This window comes from Stegostoma tigrinum, chromosome 14 (assembly GCF_030684315.1).
Source record: "Stegostoma tigrinum isolate sSteTig4 chromosome 14, sSteTig4.hap1, whole genome shotgun sequence".
Classification (NCBI taxonomy): Eukaryota; Metazoa; Chordata; class Chondrichthyes; order Orectolobiformes; family Stegostomatidae; genus Stegostoma; species Stegostoma tigrinum.
The window spans coordinates 68,598,928-68,614,299 of record NC_081367.1 but is presented as its reverse complement, the minus strand read 5'-3'; the positions used below and the strand labels follow the sequence as shown (position 1 = coordinate 68,614,299).

General features: G+C 44.8%; 1 protein-coding gene across 2 annotated transcripts in view; it reads left to right on the top strand.

The window, feature by feature from the left end:
• Positions 1–15,372, top strand: part of LOC125457652 (carboxypeptidase B-like) — a 66,450-nt gene that overhangs the window by 16,820 nt on the left and 34,258 nt on the right. Inside the window, exons 10-11 of one of the 2 annotated variants that reach the window (XM_048542184.1) lie at positions 3,109–3,193; positions 4,099–4,332. In XM_048542184.1, coding sequence (XP_048398141.1) covers positions 3,109–3,193; positions 4,099–4,286 — 273 coding nt within the window. In that variant the 3' untranslated portion in view covers positions 4,287–4,332. Of the gene's footprint in view, positions 1–3,108; positions 3,194–4,098; positions 6,895–15,372 lie in introns of those variants that run through there. The other variant, XM_048542183.2, reaches the window with a different exon arrangement.

The following is a 15,372-nucleotide window of genomic DNA, read 5'->3' as shown; positions in this document are numbered from 1 at the left end:
TAATGGGAACAGCAGATGCTGGAGAATCCAAGATAATAAAATGTGAGGCTGGATGAACACAGCAGGCCCAGCAGCATCTCAGGAGCACAAAAGCTGATGTTTCAGGCCTAGACCCTTCATCAGAGAGGGGGATGGGGTGAGGGTTCTGGAATAAATAGGGAGAGAGGGGGGAGGCGGACCGAAGATGGAGAGAAAAGAAGATAGGTGGAGAGGAGAGTATAGGTGGGGAGGTAGGGAGGGGATAGGTCAGTCCAGGGAAGACGGACAGGTCAAGGAGGTGGGATGAGGTTAGTAGGTAGGAGATGGAGGTGCGGCTTGGGGTGGGTGGAAGGGATGGGTGAGAGGAAGAACAGGTTAGGAGGCAGAGACCGGTTGGACTGGTTTTGGGATGCAGTGGGTGGAGGGGAAGAGCTGGGCTGGTTGTGTGGTGCAGTGGGGGGAGGGGACGAACTGGGCTGGTATTGGGATGCGGTGGGGGAAGGGGAGATTTTGAAGCTGGTGAAGTCCACATTGATACCATTGGGCTGCAGAGTTCCCGAGCGGAATATGAGTTGCTGTTCCTGCAACCTTCGGGTGGCATCATTGTGGCACTGCAGGAGGCCCATGATGGACATGCCATCTAAAGAATGGGAGGAGGAGTGGAAATGGTTTGCGACTGGGAGGTGTAGTTGTTTATTGCGAACCGAGCGGAGGTGTTCTGCAAAGCGGTCCCCAAGCCTCCGCTTGGTTTCCCCAATGTAGAGGAAGCCACACCGGGTACAGTTCGCAATAAACAACTGCACCTCCCAGTCGCAAACTATTTCCACTCCCCCTCCCATTCTTTAGATGACATGTCCATCATGGGCCTCCTGCAGTGCCACAATGATGCCACCCGAAGGTTGCAGGAACAGCAACTCATATTCCGCTCGGGAACTCTGCAGCCCAATGGTATCAATGTGGACTTCACCAGCTTCAAAATCTCCCCTTCCCCCACCGCATCCCAATACCAGCCCAGTTCGTCCCCTCCCCCCACTGCACCACACAACCAGCCCAGCTCTTCCCCTCCACCCACTGCATCCCAAAACCAGTCCAACCGGTCTCTGCCTCCTAACCTGTTCTTCCTCTCACCCATCCCTTCCACCCACCCCAAGCCGCACCTCCATCTCCTACCTACTAACCTCATCCCACCTCCTTGACCTGTCCGTCTTCCCTGGACTGACCTATCCCCTCCCTACCTCCCCACCTATACTCTCCTCTCCACCTATCTTCTTTTCTCTCCATCTTTGGTCCGCCTCGCCCTCTCTCCCTATTTATTCCAGAACCCTCACCCCATCCCCCTCTCTGATGAAGGGTCTAGGCCCGAAATGTCAGCTTTTGTGCTCCTGAAATGCTGCTGGGCCTGCTGTGTTCATCCAGCCTCACATTTTATAATTTTGACGGTGTGTTTTTTTTTCAGTTCATTTGTGCGATGTGGGCATTCCTGGTTGGGCCAGCATTGTTTGTCTATCCTAGTTGCCCTGGAGAAGGTGGTGATGAGCTGCCTTCATGAACCGCGGCAGTCCTCCTGCTGCAGGTTGACCCACAATGCTATTGGGGTGGCAATTCCAGGATTTTGACCCAGCAACAGTGAAGGAACAGCGATATATCTCCAAGGAGGGGAACTTGGGTGTGGCGGTGTTCCCATACGTCTGATGCTCTGGTCCTTCTAGACGGAAGTGGTTGTGGGTTTGGAAGGTGCTGTCTGAGGATCTTTGGTGAATTTCTGCAGTGCATCTTGTAGATAGTACACACTGCAGCTACCGAGAGCCTGTGGTGGAAGGAGTGAAGGCTTGTGGGTTGCTTATGTGTCTCTTTCATTCAACAATATTGAAGTTCAAGATGACCAAGTGACATGATGCTTCAATCACAAATAGCAAAGCTCAGGGCCATGTACCAAAAAAGTGTTGTTTAATCTGTCTCAAATGGTATTGTGTGTCGACCAACAGCATGCACACTGCAGCAGTTCAAGAAGGTAGCTCACCATCACCCTCTCAAGGGCAACCAGGAATAGATAATAATTGCTGGCCCAGCCAGAGACAGCCACATCCCAAAAGTGAATAAAACAAAAAGAGGGATCTGAGTGTCATTGTGCATGATCACAAAATGTTGGTTTGTGGGTGCAGCAGGTAATTACAAAGGCAAATGGACTATTGTCCTTCATTGCTAGAGGGATGTGGTTTAAAAATAGCAAGGTTATGTTCCAGCTAAAACGAGGGCTGGTGAGGCCAAACCTGGAGTAATGTGTATAGTTTCAGCCTCCTTACTTGAGAAAGGATGTACCGGAGGGCTGGACAGGGTGCAAAGGAGGTTCACTAGGTTGATTCTGGAGTTGAGAGGGTTGGCTGATAAGGAGAGATTGAATAGACTGGGACTACATTCATTAGAATTTAGAAGAATGAGGGAGATCTTATGGAAATGTACAAAATTATGAACAGAATCGATAAGATAGAAGCAAGGAGGTTGTTTCCACTAGTGGGTGAAGCTTGAAGTCAGGGACTTAGCCTCAAGCTATCAGGGAGCAGATTTAGGACTGAGTTGAGGAAGAACTTCTTCACCCAAATAGTTACAAATCTGTGGAATTCCCTGCCCAGTGAAGCAGTGGAGTCTACCTCATTGAATGATTTTAAGGTGAAGATAGATTTTGAACTAAAGGAATTAAAGGTAATGGTGACCAAATGGGTAAGTGGAGCTGTGTCCACGAAAAGATCAGCCACAATCTTATTGAATGGCATAGCAGGCTCAAGAGGCCAGATGGCCTACCCCTGCTTCTATTTCTTACGAGAACACTTCTGGCCCAGTGTGTGATTAGAATGTTGAATGCGCTACCACAAAGAATTGTTGGATTGAAATGGAAACAAGATAAAAGAAAGAATAAATCAGAAGAATGGGCTGTTAAAACTCGATGAGAGTGAAGTGGAAGCTCATGAGAACCTTAAATATCAATATGCATCAGTTGGGCTCAATGGTCTGTTTGGGTGATATACGAATGAAGAAACAACGTCCCTTAGAATTTTGATGAAGAATTAAAAAGCAAATAAAACTATTGATATCGTATATGATTGTACTTTGTGCTGTGATTTTTTTTTGCAGAATGCTCTGGCAAGAAATGCTGTCAAGGTCTTGAGCAGTCTTCATGGAACTCAATATGAATATGGCCCTGCATCAATTGTAATATGTAAGTATCGGTATTCATCAAACACAGGAACAGGACAAAGCTGTTTCACAACTTAAAGAGACAGCTATACGCAATGTCAGCACTAGACGAACATTGCAATCCATGAGTGTGAATGGTAGTTACTGACTGATTATCACAAAAATCGTCAAATCCATGTATTCCAACCAGGAAACAAGCAACAATTGTGATCAGAGATAATGGGAACTGCAGATGCTGGAGAATCCAAGATAACAAAGTGTGAAGCTGGATGAACGCAGCAGGCCAAGCAGCATCTTAGGAGCACAAAAGCTGACGTTTCAGGCCTAGGTCCTTCATCAGACCCTCTGATGAAGGGTCGAGGCCCAAAATGTCAGCTTTTATGCTCCTAAAATGTTGCTTGGCCTGCTGTGTTCATCCAACTTCACACCATGTTATCTCAGGCTGTTCATTCTCATTTACCTTTTATTGTCTTTGGCACTGCTAGAAAATTAGGAGTAATTCCCTTCTCAGTTTCTCAGTTAAATGTCATCTAATAACAATGCTAAAACAAGATTTGAAGCTTGCTGAATGACTGGATGTGATTATGTCCCTCGGTACATGAGCTACACCAATCAGCACTTCAGACTGAGATAATGCTATTAAGCAGGTTAATGGCACGAAAGCTCGCGTTTGGCCTCATTGATTCAACTTCAGGGAGAAAAATGTCAACCACAGTCTTCATTCCTAATCAATGTTCTTTGTCTTTAAATTGTTATATTTGGAAGTGTCAAGGGTTGAGCTCCTTTGTCTAACTATGTGATGAACAGCAGAGCTTGGTGAAAACATAATTGGGAAATATAAGACTTTTCTGAGCTCTATCAGTCATTCCTGATGTCATATTGTGTAAAAGGTCACAAGCTTATTATGTTTTTCTTTTTTGTACTTAGATCCATCTGCTGGTGGTTCCGATGACTGGGCCTATGATCTGGGTATTAAGTATTCTTTCACCTTTGAACTCCGAGACACTGGCAGATATGGTTTCCTGTTGCCTGAATCTCAAATCAAGCCAACATGTGAAGAAACCATGTTGGCAATCAATTATATTGCTGCTTATGTTCTCAACCATCCCTATTAATCTACCGTGTACAAAAACAGTATTTGATGATCACCAGAAAATCTATGTAAGTTAATTTAAAGTTTAGAATGTATGGCTAAATGTTTGTGCGCCACAAGAACAGAGAGTTTAGGTATTTCAAAATTAACTAATCATGTTCCTAAACAAAAACAGAAATTGCTGGAAAAGCTCAGCAGGTCAGTGGAGAGAAATTAGAGTCAATGTTGCACGTCCAGTGACCCTCCCTCAGGCCTGATGGTAGCTCGAAAAACATCAGTTTGTATGCAGAAGAGGGGGTGTGAGGAGGGGCTAAGGACTAAAAGATAGGTGGGGGGTGGAGTCCCAAGAGAAAGAAGAACAGTTGGGCAGACAAAGGAGTAGAAAATGATCCAGCTAGGAGGGTCAATAGCTATTAATGGGGACAGTAAGTGGCTAACAATGGGCGTGTGTAATAGCAGGCTATGTGATAACAAGACCGGGTGTGTGGGGTCTGAATGAAGGACTTGGGAGAGTTCAAGCCCAAAAGTTACTGAAATCTGAGTCCAGGAGTTTGCAAAGTTTCCAAGTGGGAAATGAGGTGCTGTTCTTTCAGCTTGTACTGAGCTTCAAAGGAGCAAGCCTGAGACAGAGATATTGGCCAGGGAATAGGATGATGAGTGAAAATGGCAGGCAACAGGTAGCTCAGGGTCTTTTTCTGTTCCTCGTCATGTTTCTTGTCTGTTGTAAATCAGAAATTATAGTTACTCTTGCCTGGTTTTTTTTCTCAGACTATCTGTCCAAATCTATTTCTGTCTTCCTTTCTCTTCTTCTGCTGTTTTTCTCCAAAGAAACATACAGGTAATACAAAGTTCTTTCCTTTTCCCAGCTCAATATTTTAATTTAAATTTGACCAATCTCTTCAATAATTTCTTCTGTCCGTGTTTCAGTTTCTATTCTGTTCTGCTTCCACATAAGTTTTTAACCTTAATTCTGTCCTCTGAGTTAGGATGAGAAGGTAATGATGAAGAAAAGAGTTACCAGTCGCAACAGTTTATCTGAGGACTGCTGGAAAACTGTCACCCTCCAAGAGACCTTTCTCTATTCTGTCATTTTTCCCCCCATTCCTACATGCTTCAGTTGTACAAGGCCTTAGTGACAGCACATCTGGAGTACTGTGCATGACAGTGGTCATCATACTTAGGGAAGGATGTTAATGTATTGGGAGCAGATCAGAGAAGATTTACTAGACTAACACCTGGAAAGAACAGATTGTCTTATGACGAGAGGCTGGAGAGGCTAAGCCTGTATGGTCTGGAGCTTAGAAGAGTCAGAGATGTCTTAATTGAAACATAGGAGATCCTGAGTGGTCCCTACTAGGTGGATGTGGAAAAGATATTACTCTTGCAGAGGAATCCATAACTCGTTGCCTACTTAAAAATTAGATGAGGAACCATTTTCGCTTCTCTCAGACGGTTGTGAATCTTTAAGATTCCCTTCCCCAAAAGGCAGTGAATACAGAAGCTTTAAACATTTTTAAGGCAGAGATAGATAGATCCTTGATGAACTAAGGGGATGAAAGATGAATCAGGGAAATGCAAGAATGTGGAGTGGAGGGTATAATCAGTTTGTCCGTGATTTCATTGAATGGCAGGGCAAGCTTGAAGGGCTGAATGGCCTAACAGCTCCTTGTTCATGTGATTGTATTAGTTACTTCAACTGCATCTCCAATTTTTCAATCTCCACTAACCCTTCACTCCTATCACTGTTCCTAACTCTTCACCATGAAACCCTGTCCACTTTGTCTATTTTCTGCTCACCTCACTTTCACCATTATTCAACCTGTCTTCCAACCATAACACTGGGTAATGTGAGATTCAACACTTCCACCCTTCATTTCCAGTCTCCTTTCTTAGCCATTTACTTGTCTCCGAGGTTAACGTCCCTTTCAAATTTATTTTTTAAAATAAAAGATCAAACTGTAGAGTAGAAAGACATGTGACTTAGATTTCTCTATCTATATAAATGAGTACAAAATTCAACTTCAGCAACACTTGGAATATTGTGTTCAGTTCTGGTCACCTCATTACAGGAAAGATGTAGAAGCTTTAGAGAGGGTGTAGAGGAGATTTACCAGGATGCTGTCTGGACTGGAGGGCAGGCCTTATGAGGAAAGGTTGAGGGAGCTAGGGCTTTTTTCATTGGAGCAAAGAAGGATGAGAGGTGACTTGATAGAGGTTTACAAGATGATGAAACGCACAGATAGGGTGGATAGTCAGAGTCTTTTTCCCAGGGCAGAAATGACTATTAAGAGGGGGCATAATTTTAAGGCGATTGGAGGAAGGTATAGCAGAGATGTCAGAGGGAGGTTCTTTACACAGAGAGTGGTGGGCTTGTGGAATGTGCTGCTGGCAGTGGTGGTGGAGTCAGACACTTTAGAGATTTTTAAGCGACTCTTGGAGAGGCACATGGAGGATAGTAAAATGTAGGGAATGCAGGCTAGATTGATCTTAGTAGGACAATAGATTGGCACAACATCATGGCCTGAAAGAGCTGTACTGTGCTATACTGTTCTATGTTCTATGTTCCAAAGGAGAAAAATGACTGTACTGTAGTAAATGAAAGCTCATGGGGAACAAGATAATGAAATGTGAGGCTGGAAGAACACAGCAGGCCCAGCAGCATCTCAGGAGCACAAAAGCTGATGTTTCGGGCCTAGACCCTTCACCAGAGAGGGGGATAGGGTGAGGGTTCTGGAATAAATAGGGAGAGAGGGGGAGGCGGACCAAAGATGGAGAGAAAAGAAGATAGGTGGAGAGGAGAGTATAAGTGGGGAGGTAGGGAGGGGATAGGTCAGTCCAGGGAAGACGGACAGGTCAAGGAGGTGGGATGAGGTTAGTAGGTAGGAGATGGAGGTGCGGCTTAGAGTGGGAGGAAGGGATGGGTGAGAGGAAGAACAGGTTAGGGAGGCAGAGACAGGTTGGACTGGTTTTGGGATGCAGTGGGTGGAGGAGAAGAGCTGGGCTGGTTGTGTGGTGCAGCGGGGGGAGGGGACGAACTGGGCTGGTTTAGGGATGCAGTTGGGGAAGGGGAGATTTTGAAACTGGTGAAGTCCACATTGACACCATTGGGCTGCAGGGTTCCCAAGTGGAATATGAGTTGCTGTTCCTGCAACCTTCGGGTGGCATCATTGTGGCACTGCAGGAGGCCCAGGGTGGACATGTCATCTAAAGAATGGGAGGGGGAGTGGAAATGGTTTGCAACTGGGACGTGCAGTTGTTTATTGCGAACCAAGCGGAGGTGTTCTGCAAAGCGTTCCCCAAGCCTCCGCTTGGTTTCCCCAATGTAGAGGAAGCCACACCGGGCACAGTGGATGCAGTATACCACATTGGCAGATGTGCAGGTGAACCTCTGCTTAATGTGGAATGTCATCTTGGGGCCTGGGATAGGGGTGAGGGAGGAGGTGTGGGGGCAAGTGTGGCATTTCCTGCGGTTGCAGGGGAAGGTGCCGGGTGTGGTGGGGTTGGAGGGCAGTGTGGAGCGAACAAGGGAGTCACGGAGAGAGTGGTCTCTCCGGAAAGCAGACAGGGGTGGGGATGGAAAAATGTCTTGGGTGGTGGGGTCAGATTGTAGATGGCAGAAGTGTCGGAGGATGATGCGTTGTATCCGGAGGTTGGTGGGGTGGTGTGTGAGAACGTGGGGGATCCTCTTTGGGCGGTTGTGGCGGGAGAGGGGTGTGAGGGATGTGTTGCGGGAAATGCAGGAGACGCGGTCAAGGACGTTCTCGACCACTGTGGGGGAAAGTTGCAGTCCTTGAAGAACTTGGACGTCTGGGATGTGCGGGAGTGGAATGCCTCATTGTGGGAGCAGATGCGGCGGAGGCGGAGGAATTGGGAATAGGGGATGGAATTTTTGCCGGAGGGTGGGTGGGAGGAGGTGTATTCTAGGTGGCTGTGGGAGTCGGTGGGCTTGAAATGGACATCAGTTACAAGCTGGTTGCCTGAGATGGAGACTGAGAGATCCAGGAAGGTGAGGGATGTGCTGGAGATGGCCCAGGTGAACTGAAGGTTGGGGTGGAAGGTGTTGGTGAAGTGGATGAACTGTTCAAGCTCCTCTGGGGAGCAAGAGGCGGCGCCGATACAGGCTCCAAGATGACTTTCCACATTAAGCAGAGGTTCACCTGCACATCTGCCAATGTGGTATACTCCATCCACTGTACCTGGTGTGGCTTCCTCTACATTGGGGAAACCAAGCGGAGGCTTGGGGAACGCTTTGCAGAACACCTCCGCTCGGTTCGCAATAAACAACTGCACCTCCCAGTCGCAAACCATTTCCACTCCCCCTCCCATTCTTTAGATGACATGTCCATCATGGGCCTCCTGCAGTGCCACAATGATGCCACCCGAAGGTTGCAGGAACAGCAACTCATATTCCGCTTGGGAACCCTGCAGCCCAATGGTATCAATGTGGACTTCACAAGCTTCAAAATCTCCCCTTCCCCCACCGCATCCCAATACCAGCCCAGTTCGTCCCCTCCCCCCACTGCACCACACAACCAGCCCAGCTCTTCCCCTCCACCCACTGCATCCCAAAACCAGTCCAACCTGTCTCTGCCTCCCTAACCTGTTCTTCCTCTCACTCATCCCTTCCTCCCACTCTAAGCCGCACCTCCATCTCCTACCTACTAACCTCATCCCACCTCCTTGACCTGTCCGTCTTCCCTGGACTGACCTATCCCCTCCCTACCTCCCCACCTATACTCTCCTCTCCACCTATCTTCTTTTCTCTCCATCTTTGGTCCATCTCCCCCGCTCTCCCTATTTATTCCAGAACCCTCACCCCATCCCCCTCTCTGATGAAGGGTCTAGGCCCGAAACATCAGCTTTTGTGCTCCTGAGATGCTGCTGGGTCTGCTGTGTTCATCCAGCCTCATATTTCATTATCGTGGATTCTCCAGCATCTGCAGTTCCCATTATCACTGATACAATTTTAACCGCACATGGGGAACAGTCCACTTTGGAAGAAGAGTCATGTTGGACTTGAAATGTTAACTCTGTTTCTCTCTCCATAGATGCTGCAAGACCTGCGGAGTTCCTCCAGCAATTTCTGTTTCTGTTTCAGATTTTTTAAGCATTCACAGCTATTTGCTTTTAATTAAAAGTGTTAGCGTATAAAGCCAATAAGTTTCTGAAAATTGTAATCACATTCACATCTAGAAATAGCTGTGCTTTGTTAATTTTTGGTAGTGTATACCATAAAGTTATCTTATAGCCCTGTGCTTTCTTGAGTCAGATGGTTGGCTCTGGCTTAATCTGAGAGATACGAAAGGTGGGTCGAGAAGTTGGGAAGGAGAGTCATAGATTCCTTACAGTGCCAAAAGAAGCCATTCAGTCCATCAAGTCCACAACATCCCTCCAAAAGCCATCCTACTGCATCCCCATAAACCCACATTCACCATGGCTATTCCACCAAGCCCGCACATCCCTGGACACGACGAGGCAATTTAGCACAGCCAATCCACCTAGCCTGCACACCTTAGGACTGGGGGAGGAAACCTGAGTACCTGAAGGAAAGGGAGAACATGCAAACTCCACACAGTCTCACAAAGCTGGAACCAAAACAAGTCCCTGGTGCTATAAGGTGGCAGCGTTAAGCACACTGAACCGCTGTGACACCCATGCCTCATGGTAAAAGCTGGTATACAAATTGAACCCATGCTATTGGAATCACTCTATACTGTAAGCCTAATGAGTTAACTGCCCCCTCTGTGCACAAGTCAAGAAGAACAACAACAGACAGATGTCATCAGGCAGCACGTGATCACATTTTACTCAGAGCACACTTAATCACACACTGGCTTACTCCTGCACTTTCTGATGGCCTTGCTTTGTACAAAGCTTTTGTTAACAAGCAGCAAAAGGTGGGCCCAAACAAGCCACTCCTGTCTCCAGTTCGGGCTCTGATGAGAGTGCTGGTATATTGTTAAAATTGAAGTTTCCATCTTGCCTCTCAGTTCTGCAGTTTATCTTTACATGCCCAAGGCTGTTTGATATAAATTTGTTGGTTTTTAACCCCAAATGCAACTAGTACAGTGAGTACTATCCACCCAGGTGATAACACGACAGCACACAGGCTTCTGAGCAGCTCTCAAGATTCACTATGCTACAACATCAGTACTAGAAGTGCCAAAAATTATTTTAGCTGCCTCATCACTCACATTTTATTGTTGTTCAGTAAAGCCCCATTAGGGCTGCACAATGGCTCAGTGGTTAGCACTGCTACCTCACAGTGCCAGGGACCCAGGTTTGATTCCACCTACGGGCAACTAACCGTGTTGCGTTTGTACATTCTGCCTATCTCTGCATGTGTTTGCTGCATCAGTCCAAAGATGCGTGGATTAGGTGAATTGGCCATAGAAAATGCAGGGTTACAGGGAATAGAGTGGATCTGGGTGGTATTCTCTTCGGAGATTTAATGCAGACTCGGTGGGCCAAATGGCCTGCTTTCCCACTGTAGGGATTCTATGACATCAAAAAGTAAATTTTGTTTCCTTACATATTGTAGGAGACTTTGGAAAAGTCTTGTGATGAAATGAAATGACTCAACAGATCTGCCATTCATTCAAGACTTTGACCAAAGTAACCCACAGTTAATGTTGAACACATATATTGTTGCCGTTCACTGTTGTTTCATTGTTCATTTATTTGATATTTCCTAAGGGATTTTGCAATGTAATTAAAAAGAAAATTTAATCTGAATTTTAATGCCCTTGATGAGATGTCATTGGTAAGAAGGCAAATTTTGGCCGACTTGAATCTGGGGCTATTTGGTGAAACACAGCAACAAACTGATGGAGGAGCATAGCAGGCCAGGCAGCATCAGAGGAGCAGGAAAGTTTACATTTCGGGTCAGGACCCTTCTTCAGACCCAACACATCAACTTTCCTCTGATGCTGCCTGGCCAGTTGTGCTCCTCCAGGTCCACACTGTGTTATCTCTGACTCCAGCATCTGCAGTTCTTACTATCTCCGAACAAATTAATGGATGCTTTTATCTTCCAAAGTGTCCCCACAATAAAATGCAGTATTATTGATATATGGATGCTGACTGAGAATAATGCAGATCTGGGCTTGTATCTTTCAAATAGATCATTGCTCTCCTTTCAAATAAGCCAAGAATGATTGACTGTGGTACCAACAGAAAATCATTTAATACATTAATAGGGCAGAATTAAATATGGTCTGCTCAAATGGGTGATCGGGCCTGGGGGGTTAGGGGTGATGGAGTTGGTGGGTGGGGTGCGTGATTGTGGGATCAGAAAGAAACACTCCAGAACTCAGCTTATTCTGCAATTGGAGAACATTTGCTGGATATTCCTGCGTGGCAAAGAATTACATTAACCAATTTAAGAATTGAGTTTTGAAGAAGGGACCCACAGTGTTAAGTCTGCTTTCTGTCTGCAGATGCTGCCAGATCTGTTGAGTTTCTCCAGCAACATGTGTCTTTTGTTTCAAATTCCCTGCGCTGAGCTTTTGTTTTAACCGATTTAAGAAAGCCAACTGGGCATGCTTGCATGTACTGGAAGCTAAATATATTAACACACAGGCCCCTTTCCCTTATAGGCAGAGAGAATGTGTGCACACTCTGTGCCTGTTTCAGTTCAACAAAATAGGTGACAGCCAATCTCTGATTCATTTTTCAGGGCAATGCTCTGAACAATCTGAGTCAACCTGCCTGGTTTAACATTTAAACAAAGGCTGGTATTTGATTGTCAATTACCATCAATGTGTGCCTACAAATGCCTCTGCTAATCAGAATTCATTTGCCAACCATTCAGCACTCTTCTTTCGTTTGGTACAAATGTCCATTTATCGCTTAAATTGGTACTCTTGCAAATTGCCCTGATGACTGGAAGCCATTAAACTTTGATACAGTGTGCCTTTATTTCAACAATACTAAAGGCAGTTGCATTGGTCGAGCAGGTAATTCAACTGAAGCAAATGTAAAGTTTTTAATTTTAAAAGTCCACAAAGATCACAGGCCACCAGCAACATATAACATCTAAACAGGACTGGAGTGAACATAAGAAGGATGTTCCCGACGACTGGTGAATACAGAAGCGGGGGTCACAGTCTCAGGATGTATTATAGGATGTTTAGGAATGAGGTGAGGAGAAATATCTTCACCCAGAAAAGTGGTGAGACTGCAGAATTCTCTGCCACAGGTAGCGACTGAGGCCAAAACATCAAATCAAAACATACTTTATAGGAATAGAGGGGTCAAAGGCCATGAGGGCAAATTCAGGAACAGGGCATTGAGTTGGGTGATTGTCTTGAGTGGCGGAGCAGTTTTGAAGGGCCGAATAGCTTCCTCCTGCTCCTGGGAGGACTGAATCTGGGACGGGAGAATCACACATAATGAAGCAAGCCATCCGCTGCAGTGGAACCATTGGTCCCCATTGTGCCTCTGAATGAATTTCAAATATTCCGAACATTACGAATGGCATGCCATCATTTTGAGGAACCTTTGTGGACTCCTATCCAACGGGGCAATGCCAATTTCTCCCACACCGAGGTTCCTAAGCAGGGTGCATGCCTGCAACAGAAGGCGGATGAAATAGCAGGTTTGATGTGGGCTACAATGGTTGAACACCTGCCCGCAGCTCAAGCACCCAAAAAGCAAAATCCAAAACTGAAGACTGATTGTGAAGTATACTGTAGCTAATGCTTCCTGAGCCCTCTAAAGGTGTTTGGCTGGATTCTTACAAGTGCTTTACAGAACAGAAATCAAGGTCCATCCCACAGTGCTCAGGAGAGATCAACCTGTTGGAAGACCTTGCCTACAAACTGGAAGGAAGTTGAAAAATTCTAGAAGTGGTTAAAGAGCTACAGCAGACCAAACGTGTAACGTGTCCTCCAATCCAACAGCAGCACAACTAAGGTGTTTCAACTTCTATAATACCCTAAAGGTTTTGCTGAATTAGATAAGCATTTTCTTGGCTATTTTTCAAAGAATAAGTTCTCAATGATCTGTGCTGTAATCTGTATTTTTTGAATGCATTATTAAACATCAGAATCTGTAAGATTAAAAGTGGTAAGGCTTCAACAATGGCATTTTTCTTGAGCACAGCGGTGTATATTGATGTCAGCAACTGATTTGAACTATATAATGTGAGTAAGGCGAATAAGATAAAGAGAGGTTTAATCAAGGAAGGTGAAGTTAAAAGGACACTCAGCATGGTATCTCTGTATCTCAGAAGTAACTCAGAATAGATACTGGTTTTACGCAGATGTTTTACATTCTAAGGTATGCACATAACTATTGAACGTATTAGCAGAAGTTGCATTTGCAAGAGCAATGCAGGTTTAATATTAAATTCTAGGCTCCGGGAGCTCACAGGAAAACCAGCTTACATTCCATTACCAATGCCTACCCCACCTATAAAAAGTAGAATCAGATTGTGGTAAGTAGTCAACATTAGTCCAATTTTTTTTAACATCAGTATTAATATTGAAAACTTTAATTTCAGTCAAATAAAAGCCATGCCTTTTTGGAAGGTATAATGTGGGTTACTATCCTGGGTGTATGGGTGTTAAGGCTTTAAGAGCTGTGCCGTTTTAAGAGTTTCATAGGCTAAAAGAGCTAAAGACCAGGATGTAAACCACAGCAGCTAGTATAGCACACTTTGTTTAAGCCTTATGAGCCAGCACTCTTGATAAATAATAAATCCCTCAAATCTTACTGTGCTATTCTGTCCAATTATTAGCTTTTAATGTATTTACCTCAATGTAAATACAGTATTGTTTAATTGAACGGCCACATGAAATACCAATTTGATTCAATTGAGTCAATTTCTCCTGAAGTACCATAATGTCGAGTAGTCAGTTGATGGTGCAAGTGAGCAGGGTCCCTGCTGGCAAGTTTTGTTTAGGGGAAAGTTGCATTATTATTTAAATAATTCACTCCTGTAAATAAAATATAACAGTGACATCTTGCATTATGCTTCAATTATTTAGTGTGTGCTTTTACATTAATTATGTAGACCTCTTGATTATCCAAAATATTTGATCAACTGGTATACTCCAGGCCCACATGTACCAGTTATTTAAAAGGTTACTATACTATAAAGAGTCCAGCAAAGAGTAAGCTAAAAAGAGGTTGCATACACAGTTATCTGTCTTTGCAAGTTGCCGAATAGACTGTCATAAACTTGATTGGGTTGCCCGAGTAACCTGAATCTACACCACTCTGTACTTCTATAAATTAAAAAAAAAACAATAATAAAACACAAAAAAGTACATTGGAATTGATGTGTCTAGAAGTAATAGCCTGGGCGCATTGCAATTCCTAAACTCCATTAATGATTGACGTAAACACTGGCTCTTTTTAAACTTCTTTAATGCAACCCTAACTATTTATTACAGTAAAAACTCAAATCCATTGAAAACCCAGGTTTAGTTCCAGCATTTCCTATTCAACTCCTTCCGTCTGTCAGGGAGTTACACCCCAGTTTGTTGAATATAACCAAATACTAATCCCCGTATTAAAAGCCTTTACTTTCACTGTGGTTGTATACAAATTTCACAGGGACTCGCTTCAGTTCAAATCATTCCCTCAATACTTCTGTCTGATCCATTCTCCACCACTTTCCTACCTTTCCCACTCTGTTTATTTCACACCACCATCCAATTTTCTCTCTCCCACTCTCTTTTCTCACCCTGTCTCGCTATAAATGCCCTGACCCCCAGCTATTTCAAATATTTTGCTTTCAAAGTCACCTTCATGGCATTTATTTTTCAGAGCTGACATCACCAGCCAAAACAGTGAGAGTGCTTTTCTTTAACCATTCTGTTAAAGGAGACTGTAAAATTATGATGAGTTTTGACAGGGCATTATGGTCCCCAGTGACAGATCTAACGGCCATTTGTCGCGCACGAATGGAGACAAGTCCACCTCATTTCTAACCAAGCACCCACCCTCGTCCAAAGAGGAACTCCATTACACCATGCCACGGCTGAAGGGACTTCAAACTGAGCATGTCCGTGGATTGTAGCGGTTCAAGAAGGCAGCTCACCACCACCTTCTCAAAGGCAACAAGGGAGAGGCAATAAATGCTGACCGAGCCAGCGACG